At 36.7% G+C, this 19,449-nt stretch overlaps 1 protein-coding gene across 34 annotated transcripts in view; it reads left to right on the plus strand.

The window, feature by feature from the left end:
* SWT1 (SWT1 RNA endoribonuclease homolog) overlaps positions 1–19,449 on the plus strand; it is a 127,361-nt gene that overhangs the window by 27,221 nt on the left and 80,691 nt on the right. For all 34 annotated transcript variants that reach the window (XR_013417119.1, XR_013417114.1, XR_013417120.1 and 31 more), the window contains 5 exons: positions 54–155; positions 559–747; positions 7,036–7,129; positions 15,463–15,608; positions 17,512–17,675. Coding sequence is in view for 19 of the 34 variants with exons in the window: in XM_028851396.2 (XP_028707229.1) it covers positions 54–155; positions 559–747; positions 7,036–7,129; positions 15,463–15,608; positions 17,512–17,675 (695 nt within the window). In the remaining 15 variants the exon portion in view is untranslated. The remainder of the gene's footprint in view (positions 1–53; positions 156–558; positions 748–7,035; positions 7,130–15,462; positions 15,609–17,511; positions 17,676–19,449) is intronic.

The following is a 19,449-nucleotide window of genomic DNA, read 5'->3' on the forward strand; positions in this document are numbered from 1 at the left end:
CATTATGTAAGTCTATTATCAAATATCGTGAAATCTTTGCTCTTTTTCTCTAGCAAATAATACTTCAGACAGAAAACTTCTAATTGTTATTGACACAAATATTCTGATGAATCATCTCAAATTTGTTAGAATTCTGAAGACAACAGAAGTACCAGGTATTTACAGAACATATTTAAAGATTCTGATTTTCTTCCCTGAGTTGATATTTTATATTAACAGTGATGTGGCTTTTTCTCCCACGAATATGTCTCCATTTGGATATGCTATATATTAAGCATATTCAGTGTTATTAGTTTAAAAAAAGCCTTTACAGGTTAAACTAGCAATCTGAACTCACTCTTTTTTTGATCTCCAAGAGTGCTTATTTTTTTAACATTCTTTTGACACATTATTCTCTTTTTAATTTCTGTTTTTTAATATATTGTCTCTCAATTTATTCTGAATTTCTCAAAGGTAGGGAGGACTGTGTGCTTTAAAACTTTCACCTCTTGGACAGCAATTCTATTTAGTAGCTCAATAAATGTTTGTTAAATTCTAAGAAATCCTTTTTTTTTTTAGGTTTTGACAAACTTGTGTTAATAATTCCCTGGGTCGTTATGCAAGAGCTAGATCGTATGAAGGAAGGAAAACTACTAAAACATGCCCAGCACAAAGCTATACCTGCAGTTCATTTCATCAACGAGAGTCTCAGAAATCAAGATAGAAAGCTATGGGGTCAATCAATACAACTTGCATCCCAAAAACATTGTAAGTATTGTTCTTTCAGGGTGCCTCCTGATTAATACTTGTTTGGCTGCAGACTCATTATTGGAGGGAAATGGTATAAAACTTTTAAAACATTTAAACCCGTTGGAATGTGAAATGGAAGGGGCATTGTGATGGTTTGTGGCTTAGAGTCTTTGATTTTTATTTTTCTGCTTCTCCTAGACGTTCTTACATTATGTCTATATTTCACAGATAGTGACTGTATAGTTGTGTATGCATACTTGTCTATTTCACAGAACCTCGGACTCCTTTTTAAAAAATACTATTGCTGAGTGATGAAGTCTGTAAGTGATCCAGGTTTCTAGTCCGTTAATATCACCGTATGCAGTTAATGTACCATGGAGATGATGTTGTTTTCCTGTGGTTTGTCAGAATCGGTAATAATGAATGAGGTGTTTTTACAGTAAAGGTTTATAGATTTTCCCCTCATTGAATTTTTTTCAATATTAGTTTCTATGAAGTCATTTAAAAATTGCTTTAGTCCTAAAAGTTAAGTATGTTCTTTATGTTTTATATAATTTGCTGGAAAAATATCTATATGTAAAGGAACACTTATTTCAGTGGAGTTTATACATATATTTAGAAGATTTATTTCGTTCTTTAAGAATTCATTTCTTCCCAGCTCAGAATTATTTATTTAGGTAAACTTACATTATTTTAAATACCATGGATTTGTACTGTCCACTGCACCCATATTCACTATAAGTTTTGAAAGAATTCATCTTAAGAGGAATCCAATTATGGTATTAACTATGAGAAGACTTTAAAAACCATGATTAGATTCATCTTAAGATGAATTACTTTAGTCTAAAATTTTTGTTTAGTCTTAAAATTTTGAAGAAAAAGGGTCTCTACCATTCATTCATTATCTAAACAAATATTTATTAGCTCTTAGTATGTTCCAGATATAATGCTTATGAATTTTGTGTGAAGATGGTCCATGTCGAGTAGCTTTAGTTGACTATAATTTTAGCCTTGTCCTTAACTATTTCCAAAATTATATTTATTTGATATAGTATTTATCTACTATAGTGAGAGGAACATAGGATTTGAAATATCAACCTGGGTTTATAGCATAACCTGGGGAAAGTTAAAGGTGAAGAAACTGAATAAATGAAATGAAAGGAAATAACTTCCATGTCATAAAATGGTTGTGAAGATTGGTTAATATGTTAAACTACCTAATAGCTTATGGTCAGAATAGGTGATAATTCTCTTGTGTCCTCATTATATGAAAGGCTCATACAGATTGATAAGACTCATCTCTCATTTTTTAAAAATATCTGATTTATTTTTATCACTTCTAGGTTTAGAAAGTTACTCTCTTCCAACCCACTAGGAAGATTCACAGCACTGCACTGCTTTGAGACTATGAATTGGTAACTTTGTAGAAGAGCAATATTTAGCAATGTGCTTGAATAAGCCTAAGGATAATAATTGTCTTTCTAGAAATGTATCCTAAAAAAAGTGAGAGATGCAGGCAGTGATTTATATAAATAGTGTTCATTATAGCATTATTTATGTAACAAAAAAAGTAGAATCAACCTATATAACATTTGGAGAAGTTACATACATTCCTATAGCCATATGAGGGGACACTATATTTGGAAAAACATTAATAACATAATTTTAAATAAAAACAAACATATGATTAAAACATATGTGTAGTATAATTCTAAATTTATTTAATTATGTGTATATACTTATTAGTGATGAATAGAGATGATATTTACCTGATGGGTTTATCAGTTATTTTAATTTTCTTTATATTTTCTGTATTTTCCAGATTTTTAATTACTTTTTTTTTTTTTTTTTTTGAGATGGAGTCTCGCTCCCATTGCACAGGCTGGAGTGCAGTGGCGTGATCTCAGCTCACTGCAGCCTCCACCTCGCGGGTTCAAATGATTCTCCTTCCTCAGCCTCCCGAGTAGCTGAGATTATAGGCATGCGCCACCATGCCTGGCCAATTTTTATATTTTCAGTAGAGACAGAGTTTCACTATGTTGGCCAGGCTGGTCTCTTAACTCCTGACCTTAGGTGATCCACTCGCCTTGGCCTCCCAAAGTGCTAAGATTACAGGCGTGAGCCACCATGCCTGGCCTTTTTTTTTTTTTTTTTTAAGAGACGGAGTCTTGCTTTGTCACCCAGGCTGGAGTGCAATGGTGTGATCTCAGCTCACTGCAACCTCCATCTCCTACCTCTACCTTCAAGTGCTTCTCGTGCCTCAGCCTCCTAGAGTAGCTGGGATTACAAGTGTGAGCCACTACGCCCAGCTGATTTTTGTATTTTTAGTAGAGATGGCGTTTGTCATGTTGGACAGGCTGGTCTTGAACTCCTGACCTCAGGTGATCCACGTGCCTCAGCCTCCCTCGGCTCACAGGCGTGAGTCACTGTGCCCGGCCAATAAAATTATATATTTTTTATAATAAGGTAAAAATAATTAAAGGCAACAAATAGTTATCTGCCACTCCCCTAATCAGGCATTTGTTCTGTATTTTTATATTTTTCATTGTATTTTTATTGATTCATTTGTTTGCCAAGTATTTGTACCAGACACTGTTCCAAATGTTGGGTCTGTAACAGTGAATGAGAAAGAGAAACCCTGCTGTTGAGGAGGTTAAATTCTATTAGGTATTAAACATCTTAATAACTATAATTTATATAGAATTTTTTATTCTGTGTGTGAGTAGCGGTCATTGATGTTGAGGTGCCATTTAAGCTGAATCTTTAAAATTTTTTTTTTTTTTTTTTTTTTTTTTTGAGATGGAGTTTCACTCTTGTTGCCCAGGCTGGAGTGCAATGGCGTAATCTCGGCTCACTGCAATCTCTGCCTCCTGGGTTCAAGCGAGCGATTCTCCTGCCTCAGCCTCCTGAGTAACTGGGATTACAGGCATGTGCCACCATGCCCGGCTAATTTTTTAAAATATTTTTTTAGAGATGGGGTTTCACCATGTTGGTCAGGCTGGGCTCGATCTCCTGACCTCAAGTGATCTGTCCGCCTCAGCTTCCCAAAGTGCTGGGATTACAGGTATGAGCCACCGTGCCTGGCCAAGCTGAATCTTAAGTAATAAATACATGGTACTTTTAAGCATTCACTATTGCCATACACTGGGCTAAATACTTTATATACGTTCTCATTTACTCCTCATGATTAGAAACTTCGCCCAAGAATACATATCTAGTAAGAGGGAAAACAAGGATTCATACCCAGACTGGTCTGTTTCCAGAGTCTTTATTTTGTTCACTTTTGAACAGTACATGTTTGTACTGTTTCATTTTTCATTCAATAAAAATACAATGAAAAATATAAAAATACAGAACAAATGCCTGATTAGGGGAGTGGCAGATAACTATTTGTTGCCTTTAATTATTTTTACCTTATTATAAAAAATATATAATTTTATTGGCCGGGCACAGTGACTCACGCCTGTGAGCCGAGGGAGGCTGAGGCACGTGGATCACCTGAGGTCAGGAGTTCAAGACCAGCCTGTCCAACATGACAAACGCCATCTCTACTAAAAATACAAAAATCAGCTGGGCGTAGTGGCTCACACTTGTAATCCCAGCTACTCTAGGAGGCTGAGGCACGAGAAGCACTTGAAGGTAGAGGTAGGAGATGGAGGTTGCAGTGAGCTGAGATCACACCATTGCACTCCAGCCTGGTGACAAAGCAAGACTCTGTCTCTAAAAAAAAAAAAAAAAAAAGGCCAGGCATGGTGGCTTACACCTGTAAGGTGCTCAAAAGTATTTGTTGAATAACTAAATATTTCATGAATAGTCTTACAGTTTATTTTTCAGCTCCATATATCTTAGAAAAAGTGGCACTACTGATAATCTTGAATTTGATACCTTTAGAGCAGTGCACTGTTACTTTTAAGCCTCCTTTTATCTGCTGAATTGAATTGTTTAAAGTTAACTAATGATTTTGAGTTACACATTTTGCACTATTCATGGCATTTACCCTCTGAATTTAAGGGAAATTGGCTACTGTCATATATTTCTGTCTGGCTCACTGGTCATCTGATCAAGAAATTTAATCATATCTTCCTCATACTCATGTCCTGATATAGTTGAGCTCTGTCTAGATTTCATCAGTATGAACTCCTAAATAGTTTTTCTTTGCATATCCATCTGGTTAGCATGGGAACCTGGCACAAGTTAAGCCCTATGTAAATATTTGTTGCATGAATGAATGAATTTTCTAATTTGAAGGATTCAAGGACTAAGTAATATAGGCCAGAAGTTGAGAGAAAAATGATTATAAACAGGGAACAAGGTTGAGACTAATTGGCTGGTATGTCTTAAATTTTAATGTATAAGAGACAGGCCAAGAGCTTAAATTAGTGTCTGGGTCCAGGCTTCAAAGATTCTTACCCAGAAATATATTTGGGGTGTGGTCCTGTATTCTGTATTATTAATAAGTACCCTAGGGAGTTCTCAGGTAGGTAGTGTATGGACTTGTGGGAAACATTATCTTTGGTCCTATTTCTACACATTGCATTATTATTATTATTATTTTGTTCTTAATTTTTTTAGAGACAAGGTCTCACCCTGTCACCCAGGCTGGAGTGCAGTGACATGATCATAGCTCACTGTAGACTTGAACTCCTGAGCTCAAGCGATCTTCCCTCCTCGGCCTCCTGAATAGCTGGAACTACAGGACTACAGAAGTGTGCCACCGAGCCTGGCTAATTTTCTCGTTTTTTTGCAGAGGCAGAGTCTTGCCATGTTGCCCAGGCTGATCTTGAAATGCTGACTTAAAGCGATCTCTCCGCTTCAGCCTCTCAAAATGTTGGGATCACAGGCACCAACCACCTGGCCTGCATTATTTTTACAAAAACTGAATTTTTGCTACATGTTTTGAGGCTTAGAGAATGTCAGAGGGTACCCCGTCAGCAACTGATTAACATTTGTTAGGAATTACTTTTTGTGTTACCTTCCTAGGGCCCATATTTCGTTCTCCTGTATATCTCTAATTGTGTTGCTTTAGAGATTAAGGAAGAGCACACACAGGAAACTAGTTTAGTTACTGGTAGAACAGTTGCTTATTAGTTCACAGACTTCTTAAGCTGAGAAAATGTTAAGTTACTTATAATCTGTAAGTGTCTGAATTGATAATAGAATTCATGGTTTTTGGTTTCTAGTCTGACATTTAGCCTTCTGATCACATTTCTTTCCTTTGAGTTTGCTAATAGGCATATTCTAGACCATTTTAATAGCGAACTAACCACATTAAATCCACAGCTATATGCTATGTAAATTATAGATTCAGAGTTTTTAAAAAATTATTTTGCTTTCTTGTCTTTTTATTTAAAAAGTTTTCTTTTATATGTATATATAAAATAAATATATGAAATATGTATTTCTTATATATGTTTCTTATATATGTATATATAACATATACTTATATATGCATATATGTATATATAACTTATATATGTATATATAACTTATATATGTATATATAACTTATATATGTATATATAACATATACTTATATATGTATATATAAAAGTATATATATACACATATATGTATATATAAAAAGTACATATACATATATGTATATGTACTTTTTAAATTTTTTTTGAGACGGCATCTCACTCTGTTGTCCAGCTTGGAGTGCAGTGGCGCGATCTCAGCTCACTGCAACCTCTGCCTCCTGGGTTCAACTGATTCTTCTGCCTCAGATTCCAAGTAGCTGGGATTACAGGCACCTGTCACAACACCTGGCTAAGTTTTGTATTTTTAGTAGAGATGGGGTTTTACCATGTTGGCCAGGCTGGTCTCGAACTCCTGACCTCAAGTGATCTGCCCCCCTCGGCGTCCCAGAGTGCTGGGATTACAGGCGTGAGCCACCGTGCCCAGCTGAGCTATATTTATTAATAGAGTTTTTGAGAGTAGTTTTAGTTTCACAGGAAAATTGCACAAAAGACAACAAGATTTCCCACATACTTCCTGCCCCCACACAAGCATAGCTTCCCCATTATCAATATCCTTCACTGGAGTGGTACCTTTGTTATAGTTGATGAACCTCCATTGACATCATTATCACTCTGAGTACATAGTTTACATTAGGTTCACTCCTGGCTTTGTACACTCTGTGGATTTGGACAAATGTGTAATGACGTGTGTCCATCATCATAGTGTCATACCTTAACTACCTTAAATCTCTTAGATATTTTTGTTTTGTAAATACAGCCTAGATTATTTCTGTGGCACCCACATTTCTAGGGTACTTATTGACCGTTGCCTTTACTAAATTTGCAGATGGATTGAGTGATGAGAACAATGATGATCGAGTACTAAAATGCTGTCTCCAGCACCAGGAATTATTCCCTTGTTCTTTTGTTATTCTGTGCACGTGAGTTTCATAGTCATTTTACTTTTTATTTTTTAAAAATAAACCAAATAATTAAAAAAAATTGTACTGTATCCAGCATACCAAAGATCAAAAACATACATAATTTTCCAAATCTGCCAGTAAGCATACCCACTTGTATCTGATAGTCTTATAATGTATGAGCTCTAGAGGAATGAGATCTCAACTAGATGAAGTTTCATTTCAATTTAATTTTTATACAATTCAGAAAACTTGGAAAAAGCAGGGGAAAAGGCACTTAATATCCTTCCAAAATAGTTTAAAAATCAGAATCTGACAGGATGTCTGACAGGATGAGACAAGAAATTTATTTACTTACATATTGCTGAAGTGGAGATAGGGTAGTTTATGTTGGAGTTGTGTGCTGGGTGCCTGTTACAGAGTTAGACTGCCTGGCTTCGAGTCCTGGATCTGTCATTTATCAGCGTTGTGACCCTGGACAAGTTGCCTAACTTAGTTTCGTCATGTGAAATAAACAGGAAGAATAATATTACCTGCCTCATGAGATTATTGTAAGTATTTAATCTGTTAATATATGTAAAGGACGTAGAATAGTGCCTAATATATAGTAGGATCTCAGTAAGAGTTTTCTCCCTCCTTCCCCCTTCCCCCTGCTTTTTCCCTCTCTACTGATATTTCCATAACTTAGTTCAAGGATAAAACTAAGATAATGCTAAACAAAATTTTATTCATCATGTATGAGAAAAGGTTCTGAAGGGACAGAAGAGCAATTTTAATTTCCAGTTTTTTGTTTTTTTTAAATCAGTCTACATCATGCTTTGAAATTTGCAGTTTTAATCTGTATTTTATTCACTGCAAAATGGAGTTTTGACAGTTTCATGATAATGCTCAAATTCTTTCTGTGAAATGGAGCTATTTAGAAATGAGCAGCCCTAAGATGCTTCTTGCAAACATTCTGGTCAGTGTTACTATTTTAGCTATCTTCAAAGATAATGTGATTCCTTTTGCTATTAAAGGAAATACTAGAGATTTCTGTCTTTAGATTTTAAATTATATTTTGATCTAGGACATATTACTTTGGAGTTTGTTGAAGGCTGAAATAGAATTAATAATATATAAATCATTTTGAATTTGAGATAAATTTGAGAAGTAATTCTTTGTTGTGTAATTTTTTTTTTAGTTCAACTTAGAATGAAAATTAAATTGACAAAACTTTATCGATTCTTCATTATTTATACATTCACGGTTTTTTGGGGATTAACAGATATATTACTTTTTAGTGACTGAAAATTTATAGTCAAACCTTGCTTTTGATTCTGGCATAGTCATGTTCCAAGTGGTGAGCCTGTTTTTCTCTCTCTCTTTTTTTGGTTGGTTTGTTTGCATTTTCTTTAAATAGTGATAATCATGTGTATTGTATAAGTCATACCTACTATTGTGAGGACATATTTATATTACTTAAAATGGATGCTGATAATGTCAATTGGTAGTGATAGTAATCAGAAAAACTTTTATAACACTTATATACTATGCATCATTCTAAGTGCTTGCATTTACAATCCTAAGTCTGGGCCAGCAACACAATTAATATCTCCAATTCATATTGCTCTTCTAAACTCCAGGCTAATATACTCAACTATTTATTTGATATCTCTTGGATGTTTCATGGACATCTGAAACCTATCATCTCCGTAAATGAACTCTTGAGGTTTTCTTTTCAACTCTTCTACACCTGAGTAAAAAGGGTCATCTCCCACCCGTTTGCTAAAGCCAGAAACCAGGGAGTAAATTTTGATGCCTGCCTTTTCTTTATGATCTATATACAGTGAATTAGCCAGTTCTGTGTTGTCTTCTTTAATTTTATGTTTTAGAAACAGGGTCTTGCTATGTTGCCCAAGCTGGTCTCAAACTCCTGGGCTCAAGTGATCCTCCTTCCTCAGCCCCCCAAGTAGCTGAGGAAATGCACAAATCTTAACTATACAATGTTGACAAATGGTTGCACCGGTGTAGCTCATATCCTGTCAATATATATAACACGTCTGTAACTCCTGTGTGGTTTTCTTTTTTGAGACAGAGTCTCACTCTGTCACCCACAATGGAGTGCAGTCGCGCCATCTTGGCTCACTGCAGTCTCCACCTCTCGGGTTCAAGTGATTCTTCTGTCTCAGCCTCCCAAGAAGCTGGGATTACAGGTGAGTGCCGCCATGCGTGACTAATTTTTGTATTTTTCATAGAGATGGGATTTCGCCATATTGGTCAGGCTGGTCTCAAACTCCTGACCTCAGATGATCCGGCCCCCTTGGCCTCCCAAAGTGCTGGAATTATAGGTGTGAGCCACCGCACCTGACCCAGAAAGTACTCTCTTGCCCTTTTTGCTCTTTTTTTTCTTGTTTCTTAAGGTGGTAACTTATATCACTTATTTGTTACTGCTGTGAATGTCCTCTAAGCACTTCTGCAGTTGTATCTCACAAATTTTAATATGTTGTGTTTTCATTTTCATTCTATTCGATATACTTTATAATTTCCCTTGTGACTCTTTCTCTGACCCATAGGTTATTTAGACGTTTGTTGCCTAATTGTAAGTATTTGCAAAATTTTCAGATACTTTTTTTTTTTTTTTTACTGAATTGTAGTTTAATTTCTTTATGAATTGAGAACATAATTTACATGGTTTCTGTTCTTTTAAATTTGTTAAAGTTTGTTTTTTTGGCCAAGGATATGGTCTGTTTTAGTGAGTATTTTCTGTGTATTTGAACAGAATGTGTATTCTGCCCTTATGGGTGGAGTATTCTATAAATTTCAATTAGGTCAAATTGGTTGATAGTGTTCTTCAGGTCTTCTGTAACCTTAGTGGCCTACTTTTTCTTTTCTTTTCTTTTTTCTTTTTTACTTTTTTTTTTGAGATGGAGTCTCACTCTGTCGCCCAGGCTGGAGTATGGTGGTGCAATCTTGGCTCACTGCACCCTCTGCCTCCCGGGTTCAAGCAGTTCTCCTGCCTCAGCCTCCTGAGTAGCTGGGACTACAGCTGCATGCTGCCACTCCTGGCTAATTTTTGTATTTTTGGTAGAGACAGAGTTTCACCATGTTGGCCAGGATGATCTTGATCTTCTGACCTCGTGATCCTCCCGCTTCAGCCTCCCCAAAGTGCTGGGATTACAGGCATTAGCCACCTTGCCCAGGCTGGTTGCCTACTTTTTCTATGATCATTGTGAAAGGAGTATTGAAGTCTCCAACTATAATTGTGGATTTGTCTATTTCTCCTTTCACTTCTATTTGTTTTGCTTCATGTATTGTGAAAGCCACTAAAGCTATGGCTTTCTGTTGTGGTAAAGCCATTGATGAATTAGAGAATTCCCTCAGGCAAAAAGATAGAAACTTGTAGTGAGATGCATATACATCTAAGATTGTTCATGCTTGTCTTCTTGGAGAAGTGCTTCTTTTATAATTATATAATGTCCTTTTTGGTTCTGACATTATTCCTAGTTCTAAAGCCTCCTTTGTCTAGTATTAATGCAACTATTCCAACTTTCTTTTGCTTAGTATTTATGTGATATATCTTTTTGTATCATTTTACTTTTAGCCCATCTATGCCTGTATATTTAAAGTAAGTTTCTTGTAGACATCATGTAGTTGGTTCTTTTTTGAACAGTCTGACAATTTCTGTCTTTTAACTGTTAAGTTTAGACCATACATATTTAATTTGTTGGATTAAAATCTTACCATTTTGCAAATTATTTTCTATTTGTTTTGTTCCATCTGTGCTTTTTTTCCTTTTTCTCTTTTCGACTAATTGTTCATTTTTAATGATACCATTTTGTCTCCATTATTTACGTATTTATACTTTTTTGAAAAAACTTCTTATGGTTGTTTTAGCGTTTACAATATACATCTTTACTTATCAAAGCCTACCTTCAAATATTATAACTGCTTCACTGGTAGTATAAGGATATTACTGTTGTATATATTGTCCCATAGCTCTTGGATACTTTTTTTTTTCAAAATCTTTTTATTATCTTTTTGTTTAAGTTTGGGTAATTTCTTTTGACTTCCCTTCGGGTTTGTTGATTCTTTCCTTCCCTTTGTCAGGTCTGTTGACAAGCCTGTTCAAGGCATTCTTCATTTTTGTTATGTGTTTTTTATTGCTAGGATTTCCATTTTATTCTTGTGGTTTTCATCTCTGCAAAACTGCTTGATTTTCCCTTCTTCCACCTTTTCCATTAGAGGCTTTAACATATTAATGAAAATTAGTTTAAATTTGCTGTCAGGTAGCTTCAGTATCTGTGTTGTATCCAAGTCTAGTTCTGTTGATTACTTTGACTCTTGGAAGTACGTTGTTTTTCTCTGGGCATACTTTATATGTAGATTTTGGAGCTCACTTGCTCTGTGGTTTCTTTTCTTCAGTTTCTCCTTAACTTTATTATTATTATTATTAGACTTTAAGTTCTGGGATACATATGCAGAACGTGCAGGTTTGTTACATAGGTATACACGTGCCATGGTGATTTGCTGCACCCATCAACCTGTCATCTGCATTAGGTATTTCTCCTAATGCTATCCCTCCCCTATCCCTCAACTCCCCAACAGGCCCTGGTGTGTGGTGTTCCCCTCCCTGTGTTCATATGTTCTCATTGTTCAACTCCCACTTATGAGTGAGGACATGCAGTGTGTGGTTTTCTGTTCCTGTGTTAGTTTGCTGAGGATGATGGCTTCCGGTGTCATCCATGTCCTTGCAAAGGACATGAACTCATCCTTTTTTATGGCTGGATAGTTTTCGATGGTGTATATGTGCCACATTTTCCTTATCCAGTCTATCATTGATGGATGTTTGAGTTGGTTCCAAGTCTTTGCTTTGTAGATAGTGCTGCAGTAAACATACATGTGCATGTATCTTTATAGCAGCACGACTTATGATACTTTGGGTATATACCCAGTAATGGGATTGCTGGGTTAAAAATGGTATTTCTGGTTCTAGATCTGTGAGGAATCGCCACACTGTCTTCCACAGTGGTGAACTAATTTACACTCCCACCGACAGTGTAAAAGTGTTCCTATTTCTCCACATTCTCTCCAGCATCTGTTGTTTCTTGACTTTTTAGTGATTGCCATTCTAACTGGCATGAGATGGTATCTCATTGTAGTTTTGACAGAATCTCACAGCATTTGCTTGTCTGTAAAGGATTTTATTTCTCCTTCCCTTATGAAGCTTAGTTTGGCTGGATATGAAAGTCTGGGTTGAAAATTCTTTTCTTTAAGATTGTTAAATATTGGCCCCTCACTCTCTTCTGGCTTGTAGGGTTTCTGCCGAGAGATCTGCTGTTAGTTTGATGGACTTCCCTTTGTGGGTAACCCAACCTTTCTCTCTGGCTGCCCTTAACATTTTTTTCCTTCCTTTCAATCTTGGTGAACGTGATGATTATGTGTCTTGGGGTTACTCTTCTTGAGGAGTATCTTTGTGATGTTCTCTGTATTTTCTGAATTTGAATGTTGACCTTTCTTGCTAGGTTGGGGATGTTCTCCTGGATAATATCCTGAAGTGTGTTTTCCAACTTGGTTCCATTCTCCCTGCCACTTTCAGATAAACCAATCAAATGTAGGTTTGGTCTTTTCACATAGTTCCATATTTCCTGGAGGCTTTGTTCATTCCTTTTCATTCTTTTTTCTCTAATCTTGTCTTCAGGCTTTATTTCATTAAGTTGATCTTCAGTCTATGATATCCTTTCTTCTGCTTGATCGATTTGGCTATTGATACTTGTGTATGCTTTACGAAGTTCTCGTGCTGTGTTTTTCAGCTCCATTAGGTCATTTATCTTTTTCTCTAAACTGGTTATTCTAGTTAGCAATTCATCTAACCTTTTTTTTTTTTTCCAAGGTTCTTAGCTTCCTTGCATTGAGTTAGAACATGCTTCTTTAGCTTGGAGGAGTTTGTTATTACGCACCTTCTGAAGCCTACTTCTGTCAGTTCGTCAATTCATTCTGTGTCCAGTTTTGTTCCCTTGCTAGTGAGGAGTTGTGATCCTTTGGAGGAGAAAAGGTGCTTTGGTTTTGGAATTTTCAGCCTTTTTGGGCTGTTTTTTCCTCATCTTCATGGATTTATCTACGTTTGTTCTTTGATGTTGGTGACCTTCGGATAGGATTTCTGTGTGGATGCCCTTTTTGTTGATGTTGATGCTATTCATTTCTGTTTGTTGGTTTTCCTTCTAGCAGTCAGGCCCCTCTGCTGCAGGTGTGCTGGAGTTTGCTGGAGGTCCACTCTAGACCTTGTTTGCCTGGGTATCACCAGCAGAGGCTGCAGAGCAGCAAAGATGGCTGCCTGTTCTTTCCTCTGGAACCTTCATCCCAGAGGGGCACCCGCCAGATGCCAGCCGGAGCTCTCCTGTATGAGAGATCTGTTGACACCTGTTCGAGGTGTCTCTTAGGGGGCAGGAGGGTCAAGGACCCACTTGAGGAGGCAGTCTGTCTCTTCTGTCTCTTAGCTGAGCTCAAGCACTGTGCTGGGAGATCCACTGCTCTCTTCAGAACCGGCAGGCAGGAACGCTTAAGTCTGCTGAAGCTGTGTCCACAGCCGCTGCTTCCCCCAGGTTCTCTGTCCCAGGGAGATGGGAGTTTTATCTACAAGCTCCTGATTGGGGCTGCTGCCTTTCTTTCAGAGATGCCCTGCCCAGAGAGGAGGAATCTAGAGGGTCAATCTGGCTACAGCAGCTTTGGGGTGCTGTGGTGGGCTCTGCCGAGTCTAAACTTCCTGGGTGCTTTGTTTACACTGTTAGGGTAAAACCACCTACTCAAGCCTCAGTAATGGCAGATATCCCTACCCCACCAAGCTCGAGCGTCACAGGTTGACTTCAGACTGCTGTGCTGGCAGTGAGAATTTCAAGCCAGTGGATCTTAGCTTGCTAGGCTTTGTGGGGCTGGGATCCACTGAGCTGGACCACTTGGCTCCCTGGCTTCAGCCCCCATTCCAGGGGAGTGAATGGTTCTGTCTTGCTGGTGTTCCAGGAGCCACTGGGGTATGAAAAAAACCTCCTGCAGCTAGCTCAGTGTCTGCCTAGATGGCCGCCCAGTTTTGTGCTTGAAACCCAGGGCCCTAGTGATGTAGGCACCCCAGGGAACCTCCTGGTCTGAGGGTTGCGAAGACCATAGGAAAAGTGTAGTATCTGGGCCGGAGTGCACCGTTCCTCAGGGCACAGTCCCTCACAGCTTCCCTTGGCTAGGGGAGGGAGTTCCCTGACCTCTTGCACTTCCTGGGTGAGTGGACGCCCCACCCTGCTTCAGCTTGCCCTCCGAGGGCTGCACCCTTTGTCTACCCAGTCCCAATGAGATGAGTTGGGTACCTCAGTTGGAAATGCAGAAATCACCTGCCTTCTGCGTTGATCTTGCTGGCAGCTGCATACCGGAGCTGTTCCTATTCAGCTGTCTTACCAACCACCAATCCAGAGCACTCTCTCCCTTAACTTTCCAGCTGCCCTGGTCAACCTCGAACATGGTTCTTTGACATTTCAAGTCACTACTACTTGTCACACTTGATGAATTGGGAAGTGCCCTGAGGTAAAAAGAGACTTGTAGTTCTCACTATGCATTTTCTGTGTCTTCAGGGTAGATCCCACTCCAGCTTCTGCCTACATTCTGTTGCTGTCTAGTACCTTCAAATAGTTAATTTTTTTTTTGGTTTAGATTTTATAATTCTCATTCATAGTAGGGTTAGTGTGGCCAGACTACTCTGCCATTAACAGAAGCTGGAAGCCTACTGGCCTCTGAAACAATTTAGTAAACACAGGTAAGATCATGTCATTTCCCCACTGAAGTCCTTAAATTTCCTGTTTTTTAATGCCCTTGTCTTCCTCTGTAACCTCATAAACTGGTCTCATGCACTATGTTCTAATCATATTGATTTCTTTCAGCAAACAGCAAGTTCGTGCTATTTGTCTTATGCTTAATCTGAGTAAATTTGTACTTGTCTGCCCACTGTAAATTATTTCTCATACATAGCTCTCTGTTTCTCTTTGGATAGTCACATTCCTGTATTCAAATCCAGCTCCCACTTACTGGGTATAACTTCGGACAAGTTATTTAACCTCTTTACACCTCAATTCGCCATCTGTGGAATGGGAGTGAAGTTAATACTACTCCTACCTCAGAAGTTTGTTGTGAGGATTAAATAGCTATATATATATAAAGCACTTTAGAATGGTGCCTAGTACCCAAAGCTCATATTTTTTTTTTAAAAAGTTGTTATTGTTTCTTAATGTATTGGCTGAGAATCACCTGCCTCTGACTAGATCTCATGTGTTTTGATTTGCCATGTGGTTTACCTTATAAAAAAATATTTTTTCCTCCTAATCCCAACCTCCCAACCTTAGGGATGATAGAAACTTAAGAAACAAAGGCCTAATAAGTGGTGTGAAGTCACTCAGTAAAGAAGAATTGAGTGCAGAGTTATTACACTTATCTCTGAACACAGATGTGTGTCATCAGCCTTGTATTCCCAAGCAACAGTTGAAAGCAGGTAGTATTTTTACTGTAAATAATTAGAGATATATCTTATTTTATACACTAAGATTATTTATAACATTAGAATCGGTAGTAAATTTTTATTTTGTACATTTAAAATAACATCATTTGGAATACTTGCTGGCATGTAAATCATTGAATAAATGAAAGTTATGATAGTAATCCAAAAGAAAACATAATTAACATTATTACCTTCTGTATGTACTTTTACAAATTAATTTGATGTTTTTGTCTGCATGCTCACATACATTTTTACATTATAATCACTGTGTACATGCTAATTTGTACCTTGCAGAGTGTACCTTTATTTTTCACCTTGATTTTCTTCGAGTGAAACAGAGTGTTCCTTTTAAATTAATAGCAGTTATAGGAGATATTTAGTTGACATAGAGATAATTTTTTAGTTTCTTTTTTAAGTTGGCTTTCTATTTATAGCCTTCTATTAATATGGTAAAAACTCAGCTAGCAATAGAGAAACTTGTTGGAATCTGGTAATAGTTTTCTTTTTTAAAATTTTAGACTAATAATTAAGAAGTAACAGGCTGGGTGCGCTGGCTCACGCCTGTAATCCCAGCACTTTGGGAGGCCGAGGCGTGTGGGCCACCTGAGGATTTCGAGGGCAGCCTGGCCAACATAGGGAAACCCTGTCTGTACTAAAAAGACAAAAAGATTTGCTGGGTGTGGTGGTGGGCGCCTGCAATCCCAGCTATTTGGGAGGCTGAGGCAGGAGAATCACTTGAACCCGGGAGGTGGAGGTTGCAGTGAGCCGAGATCGTGCCATTGTACTTCAGCCTGGGCAACGAGCAAAACTCTGTCTCAGAAAAAAAAAAAAGAAGTAAGGGCAATACTATTATTTCATTTTTTTTTCACCAGAATAATCTGTTCTGTAGCTTGATATTTGAAGAAATATTATATTAAATCTGACATTATTTATAGGTACATCCCACCTTTTCCCTCTTTGGGGAAAATGATTATTGAAGTCTCTAATATATGTGCATTTTACATATAATTGTGTAAATAGTCATATATACATATATACTACTTATTTACCCTTTTTGGAGATAATGTTTTTATCATAATATTAAAAATGGCCTTTGAAGGAATAACAGGATATTCTAGTTTACAGTTTTTCAAGAGTAGTGTGCCTTTAGCTTGTCTACTTTGTAGAGATAAGCCACTTAATATTTTTAATTTCGCCATAAGAAAATACAGTTGTTTTCAAGTATCTAAAAAGTAATGTTATTGAAATGATATCATGTAAAATAATAAAAGGTCTTTTTAAAAGAGGAGGGCATGAAGATAGTTAAGCTGGAAATTTATTGATGTAGGCTGAGTTTAGAAAAATATTCCATTTTTTGCCAGCTACTCAGGATGCTGAGGCAAGAGAATCGCTTGAACCCGGGAGACAGAGGTTTCAGTGAGCCGAGATCGTGCCACTGCATTCCAGCCTGGGCGACAGAGCGAGACTGTCTCAAAAGAAAAAAAAAAAAAAGAAAAATATTCAATTTTTGGAAAAAAACCCATTTTGATCCATAGTTCTTGGTTTTTTGTTGTGAATAAATCTAAGGCATTCTTGTAACTCTTTTTGGAAAATAATAAAATTAAATTGTAGTTAAAATATCACATAAATTTCTTATTTGAGTAAAAATATTATTTTATTTTGCCTGTTAAAAAGATAAAACATTTGTTAAAGTAATATATTTATGTTGCATCTAAAGCGACTATAGTAGAAATACATGTTTCTAAATACTGTTTTGAAAATAAAGTATTGGTTTGTTTTATATATAATTCAAATATCATATACATAAAATGTTTACTGTTTATGGCAATATACCAATTATATGTATAATATTTACTGTTAGCATTCTAAATAAAGTCTGTAACTATTTGTTTTAAAGAAACAACACCCTTGAAAGAGAGCTATAAGGAAGAATCTATAAATTCTGGACTGGCCATTCTACTTGAGAGCATTGTATCTGATCTTGAAAAATCTCTTGGAACAGGTTTATCTTCAATATTAGAAACAGAAATGAAAATTGCTTTTGGAAACCTTTGGATGGAGGTGATTAGTTGAACTCTATTAGTTGAAAATTTCTTTTTTATTGCTGAAGATTTGTTATTTTAAGAAATATTACTTGTATAAAATGCATAAGCTTCACTGAATAATCTGTATCATGTTACATTTTTCTTCAAGTTTTTGAAATAGTTTTTTGACAGTTAAATGATGGACATTTCTTAAATGTTAAGAATATATGTTATTCTTTTTTTTTGAGTCAACAGGTATTTATTTTCCAGCTGCTGTGTGTCAGATGCACTGTCCCATGGTGCTTAAATTGAATTAAAAAAAAAACTTATCTATTTAATTTGAGTCAAAATGTCTAATATAAGGAATCTCCCTAGCAATATGTATTCAGAAAAAGAAGTATGTATTTTTGCTTGTGCCATGTAAATGTAAGCATCAGAGTATAAGTTGATTGTATTAGCAAGATATTCTGAATTTTCTTTGGATTCACACCTTTTCAACAATCAGTAAAACTCCAAATTTAACAATAAAGGTTTCAGAAGTTCAATGTTTGTTTTGTTTTGTTTTGAGATGGTGTCTCGCTCTTATTGCCCAGGCTTGAGTACAATGGCATGATCTTGGCTCACTGCAACCTCTGCCTCCCAGATTAAAGTGATTCTCCTGCCTCATCCCCACAAGCAGCTGGGATTACAGGCATGTGACACCACACCCAGCTAATTTTTGTATTTTTAGTAGAGAGGAGGTTTCACCATGTTGGTCAGGCTGGTCTTGAACTGCTGTCCTCAAGTGATCCTTCTGTCTCAGCCTCCCAAAGTGCTGGGATTATAGGCGTGAGCATTTATAGATAGAAGAAACATGATTTCCCATCAATCATAGCTTGTATCTATTCCAGCTATTCAGTGAGATTCTAGTATTTGCCAGAACGGTGTATTTGCTACTTGATTATATTATCAAAGTTGAACCAAAATGATGACGAATTATCAGAAGATACTAGGAGTGTTGATATCTCATAGTAGAGATAAGGCAAGTAATTGTATATATGTGAATGATTCAGAAAAGAAAGTGTTGACATCTTATAGAATTAAATGATCAATGTTTTTAATAGGCATGTCTTCGCAAGAGTGTAGCAACTGACAATTATAACTGACATTTTTTTTCTTTTCTTTTTTTTTTTTTTTTTGAGATGGAATTTGGCTGGAGTGCAGTTGCGTGATCTCGGCTCACTGCAGCCTCCTCCTTCTGGTTTCAAGCGATTCTCCTGCCTCATTCTCCCAAGTAGCTGGGAATACAGGTGTCTGCCACCATGCTCAGCTAATTTTTGTATTTTTAGTAGATATGGGGTTTCACCATGTTGGCCAGGCTGGTCTCGAACTCCTGAACTTGTGGTCTGCCCATGTCGGCCTCCCAAAGTGCTAGGATTACAGGCATGAGCCACTGGACATCTTTTTTCTATATGGATTATCCCCCAGTTATATGAAATAATTAGATTAATTTTCTTATAGAGATGACTGTGTTGATAAGTAGATTGAAGGACCTTTGCTGATAAAACTATGTTTCCTCTGATTAGAACTATGTTTTCTTTTTTGCACACACAGTTTCTGAAACAATAAAGATTAATACTAATATGAATTTTACAAAAGCAATTTGCAGTGGAATTAGCATTTTAATTTTGTTATGATTGACTTTACATCTTTTAATTTAAAAAGAATCCAACTAACTATATTTTGCTTAGAAATATATGTAGGAATTCCTAAATAGGTACTTTTTAATAATAGGAATAATGAATCTAGAGATGTTAATTTTTTTCTACATG

This window comes from Macaca mulatta, chromosome 1 (assembly GCF_049350105.2).
Source record: "Macaca mulatta isolate MMU2019108-1 chromosome 1, T2T-MMU8v2.0, whole genome shotgun sequence".
Lineage (NCBI taxonomy): Eukaryota > Metazoa > Chordata > Mammalia > Primates > Cercopithecidae > Macaca > Macaca mulatta.